At 46.7% G+C, this 10,148-nt stretch overlaps 1 protein-coding gene across 3 annotated transcripts in view; it reads left to right on the plus strand.

Moving 5' to 3' along the window:
- Positions 1-9,896, plus strand: part of robo2 (roundabout, axon guidance receptor, homolog 2 (Drosophila)) — a 367,809-nt gene extending 357,913 nt beyond the window's left edge. For all 3 annotated transcript variants that reach the window (XM_063205086.1, XM_063205085.1, XM_063205087.1), the window contains 5 exons: positions 846-1,043; positions 1,863-2,021; positions 2,720-3,025; positions 6,411-6,629; positions 8,701-9,896. In XM_063205086.1, the coding sequence (XP_063061156.1) occupies positions 846-1,043; positions 1,863-2,021; positions 2,720-3,025; positions 6,411-6,629; positions 8,701-8,702 (884 nt within the window). In that variant the 3' untranslated portion in view covers positions 8,703-9,896. The remainder of the gene's footprint in view (positions 1-845; positions 1,044-1,862; positions 2,022-2,719; positions 3,026-6,410; positions 6,630-8,700) is intronic.
- Positions 9,897-10,148: the final 252 nt, after the last annotated feature.

Raw genomic sequence — 10,148 nt, forward strand, 5'->3', positions numbered from 1 at the left:
TCGGCAGGCTTGGCTATGGGGCTTCATCATCAAAAGGCTAGCCTGCATGGAAGGAGGCTCACCAGTGGCCAGATTCATGCATACTATACATAACAGGGCACCTTCTGAGATTAGAAGACAACATTAAAGGGAACAGTGCTCTGGATGTGTCCTCCGAATGCAGGGCAACCCTAGGGCATGAGTGTGTGTGTGCGTGTGCGTGTGTGTCTGTGTGTCTGTGTGTGTGTGTGTGTGTGTGTGTGTGTGTGTGTGTGCGTGTGCGTGTGTGTCTGTGTGTCTGTGTGTGCGTGAGCGTGCGTGCATGAGTCTGTTTACTGTTTACTCTTTGAATGAAGATGATGAAAGTTCCAGTGCTCAACGTCTCCTCAAGAGAGCACACAAACATAAACAAACTCTCACGCACATTAATGAGCTCGCCCTGTCTTCAGCACATCTACAGTATTCACACACACATGTACTGATGATAATTAGTGTTGCGATAGCCCATCTTACCCCTCTTAACCTTTGCAGTGATGAGCTAAACATGGAACCAAGGGAAAGAATCGGGCATAGAGTTAGGATTGGCACTACAATTAGTTTAACCCTTTTAAGCCTTATGTACCTGCAAAAAAAAATGGCTGCTGAATGCCTAACGAATGCCTTAGCCTTTCCGGGAAAAGGTGTCCTCAGCCCACTTTGGCCCCTGCCAAGGACCGCCAATGGCTGGAGCATACTTACAGGTTACCTGATGTAATGGAAATGAAGTAACTCTGCACACACGCGTTCAGTACACCACGGAGGGGTTATTGATGACAAATGCTGGTGGTATCCCCCTTCCCCTCCCCCCTCCCATCCCAACCCACCAGGCTCCATGGTGAACGGCTGGGGCTCGGCCTCCGAGGAGGAGGAGGACGATGGCCGCCACTTCTCCAGCAGCCGCCGGTCGAGCGTGGGCAGCTCGTCCGACGGCTCCCTCTTCGCCCAGTGCAGCTTCGCCCAGGCCCTGGTGGTCGCCGCCCACAAGGGCGGCTACCGGCTGCACGGCACCAGCCTGACCAAGCCAGGTTTGTGGGGTGGGGGGGTTTTCCCACCGGCTCCATTGCTCCGTAGAGGTTGGATGTGCTCGTCTGCAAAAAATAATGGACATTGCCTGGAAAGCTTGGGGCTGCTAATCTTCAAACAACATAAGTTTGGCTATGCAAGAGAACCACGACTAAACAATGGCACTGCTTGGACAAGTTTGCTACACCACAGTAGAATCGGGCCAACAATGGGTGCTTCAAGGTTCTCTAGATCAGCTTGCACCTGTGTGGCTGAATAAGATTGATTCTCTCCTTGGGTTTGCTGTGTCTGCTATGGATGATGGAACAACAGGCGGAATGGGTGGAAGGATGCATGGCAGCTACGTGGGACAAAGCAGTACAACTTTTGTTTTGACTATGATTTTTCCCATGCTCACTCTTTCGCACTAACACTCTTTTCTCTTTCTGGTGGCTTGGGTTGGGTTTGGCCTGTATTAACTTTGCCTCTGACTGAAATCAGGGTTTGGGGGTTTGGAGTTCATGATTCTTGCAATCCCATGCCTGGGAGGATGTTCAAGCTTGGGACAGCTATAACCTACACTGTAAGGTGTTGTCTTTCTTTCTCCTCCCTAACAATCTCCTATGCTTGGGTTTATTGGTGTCATTCCCCCCCACAGGGAATTGCATTGCGACCTGCAATCCAATCAAACCTGAGAATCCATTGCTGATTCTCTGCGTTTGCTGATTCGCCGAGTTCCTTAATGCCGCCTCATTTTTTTATTTTCATCTTCATAGATTGATCTTCTTGAGTCGTACCTCGTTAACCTCGTTAACCTCTCGTTCCGCTTGTCCCTCCTCCAGGTAAGAGCCTGAGCCATCGGGGGCGACCCAGCAGCCCCTTCTCCACCGACGGCAGCACGGTGGGCACACACAGCCTGGGGCACCAGAGGGCCGCCCGCCCCACCAGGAAACACAGAGGCCTGGGCACGGTGCCCCACCGCCGAGATGCCAGCGCCGACGGTAAGGGCCACAGAGATCTGATCTGGCATAGACAGTAATAAATATACACATAAACATAAATGTAAAAAATAAAATATAAACACATACACTTCATCCACTGTTGTGAAGATGTTGAAGTTCATGTTTTGTCCACAGGATACTGTAAGTTTGAATGATCTGTTTAAGTTCATGTAGACTAATGTTAATGAACCAATGAAAAGAAATTGGGGAAAAAAATCGATACGCAAATTAGTAAAACAATATCTCAATCATTTCATAACAATCAATTCATCAAAGCTAGTGGGACTTAATTAAATGGCATTAATTCAAATATATGAAAGACAAGTCCAGTTTGTCTCTCTGACAAACAGTGCATGCTTGGAACATTTTTGAGTAGCTTCAGCAAGAAATGCCTCAAGGACTTTCAGTAGTAGCATGTGGTGAGATCTCACACATATATTTGCGTGTGGGCGGGTGTCAGGTGCTGACCTCTCTCTCTCTCTCTCTCTCTCTCTCTCTCTCTCTCTCTCTCTCTCTCTCTCTCTCTCTCTCTCTCTCTCTCTCTCTCTCTCCCTTTCCTCTCCCTATTTCTATATCCCTCTTTGTCTCTGTCTATCTGTCTATGCCGCTCTCTCTCTCTCTCTTTCCCTCTCTCTCTCTCTCTCTCTCTCTCTCTTCCCACCTCTCTCTCTCTCTCTGTCCATCTTCACCACCTCCAGACCTACCTCCACCCCCGGAGCCTCCTCCCTGCCAGGGCGTCGGTGTTGGTGGTGGCGGTGGCAGTGGAGCAGGGCGGATGCAGGGGACGCGTAGCGTGGGCAGCGTGGGCAGTCCTGCGGAGCGCAAGGCGGCCTCCCTGGAGCGGCAGCAGATGTCGGGCATGGGGGGGGTGGGCATGGAGGAGGTGAAGAGCTCGCTGGAGCGGCCCTCGCGCACCTCCCTGGAGCGACACTGGCAGGCCCAGGCACAGGCACAGGAGCGGCTCGGATCCGCCGAGCGCGCCCAGAAAAACGGCCCCGTCACAGGTTGGTTCCAGCTCATGGTTCTCTTTTCTTCCATTGATTTTTTTTTGTTTTTGTTTTAGTTATTTGTAATATGTGTACCTTTTTGTGTTTAATTTTCATTTATTTGGTCATTGTCAGTTTGCTACATTGAATATCCCTCAGTTTTACCACAAAGTGCTAAGGATAGGCATTTTATGCAGGCACTGGAAAAGGTCCAATGAAACACTTCTTCAGTGACACTTGTCAGACACAGTGCTGATTTACCTGGTTGGTGACAAACTTTGCCATTTATTTGTTACTGACTGGTAAAACACTGTACCAAACCAGACACAGACCCAGTACACCAGTAAAGAGCTCTGCACTTAGTTGCAACAGCAGCTCCCGATTGAACCACTATCCAAACCTGGTATAGTACTTCCTCAAACCAACACCTGGGGCACTGGAAATCCAAATCGCCACCCACCTAACCACCCACCCACCCGTACCCACTCTACGTCACCCCTCCCACGGATGCCGGTTTTGGCACGTCCTCTGGCAGAGCCTGGAGCTCAATTACCTCACCCGCTGGGCAGAGTGAAGGCCAGGCACAGCTTAACAGATTGGGCCTTCAAGACAGCACCCCCCCCCGCACACACACACACACACACACACACACTCACACACTCACAGACACACACACACAAACATACAAACATCCCAACCTCAACCCATCGCCAAAAAATATCCAACCCCCAAAAACTGCTTCTTGTTCTAGGCAACATCCAGAGACAGGCACATCCTAAAATGTCAGTGTTAATTAAACACTCAGATAGGGAAATTCAACACTTTTCTGGTTAGTCATTACTCTATAAGTGTTAAATTAACACTGCTCAGTGTTCAGTCTACCGTGCAGCAGTGGTAGCAGTGGTGGGCCTCGTCTGTCTTGCGTGTGTGCCAGAGCCCAGTAGGGGGCCCGTGCCTCACACAGATGCTTCCTAATCAGCCCAGCTTTCCACTCTCGAATGATCTTACGCACATACTCAAGCAACATGCCCATAAAGGGATTTAGACACACGCACATTACATGCATGCACACACGGACAGATGCAGAAATACACACAAGCACGCGCACACACACTCACTTGCATTCGCACACACGCACTCACACACACTTGAGCGTGCACAGGCACACCCGCACACACACACACACATGCGCACACACACGCGCGCACACACACACACACACACACACACACACACACACACACACACACACACACACACACACACACACACACACACACACACACACACACACACACACACACACACAGAGAGATTTACAGACGTATGTCCTCACCAATGTTTGCCTCATTAATTACTGTGGTGAAAGACAAGTGATGCACTGAACTTTGCTCTTTCAAACCCATGTGCATACAGTACATACCCCCCCCCCACACACACACACACACATAGGCAGAGAGAGAAAACTACACAATCTAACACCTGCTTCAATTCATCAACATGCGCACGCGCACACACACACACAGACACATACACACACTTATTAGCGAGAGTGTGCAAACATTGATAGCCATTACTGCCAATATCCCATCACGGCCTTACCAACTTCCGCCCACCCCCACTCCCTGACCTTGTCCTCCCACCCCACCCCACCTTCATCATCACAGCCTTCCCAAAACAGAACAAAGTGGAAACAGCAGCCAGAACGTCAAATCCCTCAGAGGAATCTATGGCCCGTGACATTTACCAAAGCGCTTTCGCCGGCCCAGACCACAAATACATAATAGTAGTAATGGGGATGGAAAAGGTCTGCATTGTCGTTGGGTGGCACTGGGGGGTGCAACTGGGTTCACGTGACCAGGCCCACCGACAGGGGGCAGACAAAGGGGTATGTTGTCCTGGGTCTAGGGAGATAGAGGGCCAAGAATTGGGTCCCCATTACATTGTGTGTATTGGGTAGGGGTGCCCTTTCAGATGTCTTTGTCCCGGGCCCAGCAAAAGCTGTCAGTGGCCCTGCACGTGACCCCACCACATAATTAGCAAGGGGCCACGGCAGCAGCATTTGGAGAAAGGTCAGCTCAGGAAGAGGAACATGCAGCAAGGTCATCTGGAGGTTGTGGCCGTCGAAGGGGGTCACCATCTTGAAAAGGTCCAGCTCTCTGCCAACCTCTGTTCTTCAATGCTGCTGGCCAGGCGTATATAGATCTCTGCACCTTCACACACACACACACACACACACACACACACACACATGCGCGCGTGCACACACACACACACACACACACATGCGCGCGTGCACACACACACACATACACTCACACTCACACACGCACACACACACACACACATACACACACACACACACACATACACACACACACACACACATATGCGCGCGTGCACACACACACACACACATACACGTGCGTATGCACACTCACACATACACACTTCTTAAGTCTATGTACAGTATTTTCTCACAAAGTGCATTTCTCTGAAGAATTGCTTTCTCTTTCTCTTTACATCCCTCTCTCCCTCCTCTCTTTCACACTCGTCTTGTTCCTGCATTGCTTGCTTGGCTATGCTAGCTGGCCTGAGCACACAGCAGATGTTCGGGGCGCAGGGTTCTTGCCAGAATGGGACTGAACCTGAAAGCTTGGTCCAAGTGCTAAACTGCCAAATCACTTCCCTCTGATTTCATCTCTGTCTCTGTCTCTGTCTCTGTCTCTGCCTCCCTTTCTCTCTCTCTCTCTCTCTCTCTCTCTCTATCTCTCTCTATCTCTCTCTCTCTCTCTCTCTCTCTCTATCTCTGCCTCTGCCTCTGCCCCTGTCTCTGTCTCGGTTTCTCTCTCTCCCTCTCTCTCTCTCTCCCTCTCCCTCTCCCTCTCTCTCTCTCTCTCTCTCTCTCTCTCTCTCTCTCTCTCTCTCTCTCTCTCTCTCTCTCTCTCTGTGCCTGGTAAAAAGTCTCTCTCTCTCTCTCTCTCTCATGCATAGAGAGGGAGGGCTAACTAAGGCACTCTTGGATTGGGAGCTCCCCATTGATTACATTGCTGTCTTAATGAATGGGGTTCACGGTGTTAAGAGGAAGAAAATTGTCATTGGAAGCCGTTCTCAATATTAGGGATTTTTTCAAGTCATCCATCTTCTGGCCAAGGTCATGGGTTCATAATTGTGTATTCACACGCTATTACTGCCTTACAACGCTAGTTATTACATGGTCTCCTCTCAAAACATTAGTTTCTATTGCGACACATTTTTGTAATGTGTACCATAGTATGTATTTGATTTATTGTGTGAACTTTATCAAAATATTCTAGCCTATTGTGTTAAGTGCATGTAATAATGCCCGCATCTCATGGTCTAAAATACCCTGTTCTTTGTTGTCTCCGTTTGTGTTCTCCAGAAGAAGCCATGCCACCCTACAGCAAGCCGTCCTTCCCGTCCCCCGGGGCCCACAGTTCCTCGGGCACGGGCTCCTCCAAGAGCTCGACGGGGCCCCGCAAGGGCGACGGCCAGAGGGGCCAGCAGCAGCAGCAGCAGCAGCAGAGGGGCTTCAATGGCGAACACTCAGCCGAAGACTTCATGGGGACCAATGGCCAGTCACAATACTCTGGGGAATTATGTAAGTACTCAATCCACCATGCCCCCTTCAGTGTTGTCATACTCTCACAGAACTTCTAGTCTGCTAGTTCCGGTTAGGCTTCTCCTATGAGTGATTCTACGATTCGCCTACGCTTTTGGCAAAAGCAAAATGTCAATTATCAGTATTTTTTTTTTCAACTAAATGACCTAGATGTTTACATAGTGTATATATTTAAGTTTCCAAACAAACAAATTGCCAAGCTTAATCTTAAATCATTTGATAAATACTCTAATGAAAGCGAACATTTGCTTAATTATTTTGTCAACAGCGTTATGGACAAATACTATGTCATTTCAAACATAAATAAAAAATACTACAGAGTTGAAACAATACACGTTTGAAAGTGCTTATGTCCCTTAGCAATAATGTTGTCATTAATCTGTGTAACTGATATAGAAAATGTGATTGTTGAGCTTCATAAGTAGGATTTTATGATTCACTGTGATACAGACTGATTCATTTTTTATTATACATCCCTGTAACGTCTGATTTGAATTTAGTCACCCTCCTTACACAAGACTTCCTTCTCCAGAGATAATCCCTAGTGTCTGTTCATAGGATTTTTCCAACACATAAGGAATCAATAGCTCAAAAACACTTTCAAAACAGTCAACCGTGTTACTCAACTGTGTTACGGTCAACAGTGCAGGGGAACAAGTCGGCACTTTTTTAGGAGAAAAAACAGAGCTGACAAACCCATCTCCCTAGAACACAAATTATTTTGTTTGTTTGTCTGTCAATATGGAGATAAATTGGCAAAAACATACTCCTCCTCAACTGTCATCAGTGTTGCCAGATTGGGCTGGTTCCCGCCCAATTGGGCTGCTTAGGATGGCCGTGTGCGGGTAAAAATGGCATTTATCAGAAAAACCTGCCCACTTTTTGCCATATAAATCAATAGAATTGGGCGGGATTTTGTGCTTCTAGGCGGATTTTGAAAAATTTTTGGGCTTGAAATCATCAGCCTCATCTGGCAACCCTGACTGTCATAGCTAATTGTAACACCATTGACGGTAACACGGTTGACATTTCAGCCATTGTTATGGTGTTGTGCTAACTGAGGACCTCAGAAGTTCCACCACAACACCTTAATCAATTCATGTATCTGTATGCTTTATCTATGTTTTTCTACATGTGATTTCTAACTCAGATTCTTATGAATATGTTGATAACACAGTTGACAGGCAATTTCCCGCTATGAGAACATGAAAAAGAATGGATTAAATTATGGAAGGATGGAGCTCAAAACTTACCAATAAGTCTTCCCATATCCTGCCAAAGAGGTTATGACATCACGTGATGTTATTCGTATGGCCTAAGACCAAACCATTACTGATTTATGGAGGGGGTTTCAGACCGTGACACGGTTAACACAGTTTTCGTGGACACACACAAAATGGCAAATTTCATGTATAATGGAAAGGACAGTGGTCTTTCTGACAGTTTTGTCAAATTGTGATGATTACTGTGAATCAACATTTGCAATCGTCTTGGGCAAAACAAGTTTCTTTACATGCTAATATGAAGACTGAATCTGACATTTGGAAAACAGGACGGCATGAAAACGCCCAAAACCAGTATTAAATATTCATTCTTGCTGAGGGAAATAATGCCATGTCTACACTTTCTGTATTATATGAAAGATAAATGTTTTCTAATGTCCAAATAATCATTGGATGCAGTTAATAGTTGGCAATTGGCAAATAAAATCCATGGACTTAAAAGCGTAGTCGAATCGGAGAATCACTCATCTATGTTCTGAATGACCTAGCAACCGGCAATTGAAAAATAGCATCGGCCCCACCCTTCTAACCGTGGACACATAGAGTTGGGTAAGCCATACCTTGGAAGATTTACCAAGAGATTGTCTGCAAGTAATCCAACTTAGCTGGACCAAATGTGTGGTGTGACCATGTTCTTATAACAATAATCCCAGGGAGATCACTATGATGGAAATTCCACTTGTGATTCATAGGCAGATAAACTACGAGTTGAATTCTGTGTGGCCATGCTCCTAACAGTGTGTTTCTGTTCTATCTTCTCTCTCCAGAGTGACTTGAGGATGGCTGAAGCAGGACCGTGTCATGTTGGTCCATCCCTGGTCCCATCTCCAGCCCTGCTTTCTGTGGGAAATACTATGGGATTTTCATCCTTTATTGAATCTCACAAGAAGAAAGAGGAGAAGATGATGAAGATGACATCAATGGAGAAACATTGTGGCAAATCTGTAAATGTCCATGTAAAGACAGACCACACAACCTTGATTTGACATTTTTATCCTTTCAAGAAGTTATCTCCCACCTTCCACCTTAAAAAAAGACTTTTTTGTGTGAAGACTAAAAAAAAAAGAAATAGAGATCGGAGCGGATGCATTAAGATTGCTTAATGACGGAAAGAAAAAGGGATATGTCTCTTGTAAATATGTTCTTAACATTGTTTTTGCATTGCTATGCAAGCCATTTTCGGTTCAACCTTTTATTTTTATTTTTTTGGTTTGGTTCCCAATTTCTCATACTGTTGGGTTCTATCAGATTACCTGTACTATATGTGAATGGAAAGGCTGTCGTGCCATAAAGTAATTATTTTATGATCCTTCACCTGTTAATACCTATCATTGATTAATTAATTGTTGTTATGATGACTATTATTAATAATTATTATTATTTTTTGCACTGCAATTTTGGTGATAAGCACAAAAAAAGCATAGCTCCTGCTGACATGAAGAAGCTGAAAGGGGTGAGATTTCTGTACTGTAAACTAAGAGTTAAGAAAATATATAGCAGTGTACAGAGAGATATTAAAGATAGTCACAGCCTTTTGGGTCACGATGTGGGGGATGGAGGCGAGACTGAACACAGCAAACAGGAGCTGGCCCGGTGTGTGTTTGTAAGTCTGTCTGTCTGTGGGTCGGTCTGGCGGTCTGTCTGTCAGTCAGTCAGTCAGTCGATCTGTGTGTGATTGAGGTCAGGTTTTACCTGCTGACAGGGGAGGATTAGTCAGTGTTAGATGGTGTGTGTGTGTGCGTGTGCGTGTGTGCGTGGGCGTGCGTGCGTGCATGCGTGCGTGCGTGCATGCTTACTGGGCCAGCACTGGAACAGACCTGAGGAGGACTAGATGGGCCTCCAGAGGATCTGAGCAGTGACACATCTAACGATGGATGGCCTGGATGTTAGTGTGTTTGTGCTCTCCACGGATTAACAAGTGGTCAAAATAGAAACATCCCCCACCAACCCAATCCTCAACCCATCCCACCCCCTACTGCACATTTGACCCCCCCCCCTCTCAAAGCATTCTGATTGCCCTCAGAAGACAGAATTGACACCCCAACATCCCCTAACCCCACCCAACCTAATGCAACCCCCTGTAGGTGGATGAGATCCATCATATTTTGTTGACGTTCTGACGAGTTGTTCTGGGAGCATTTCAAGGCTGATGACGGTTTTCCAGATAAGGCGATTTCACGATTGATAAGGGATCCTTGCTGAGGCCATTTTAAGA

Source organism: Engraulis encrasicolus, chromosome 8, assembly GCF_034702125.1.
Source record: "Engraulis encrasicolus isolate BLACKSEA-1 chromosome 8, IST_EnEncr_1.0, whole genome shotgun sequence".
In the NCBI taxonomy this organism is placed as follows: Eukaryota; Metazoa; Chordata; class Actinopteri; order Clupeiformes; family Engraulidae; genus Engraulis; species Engraulis encrasicolus.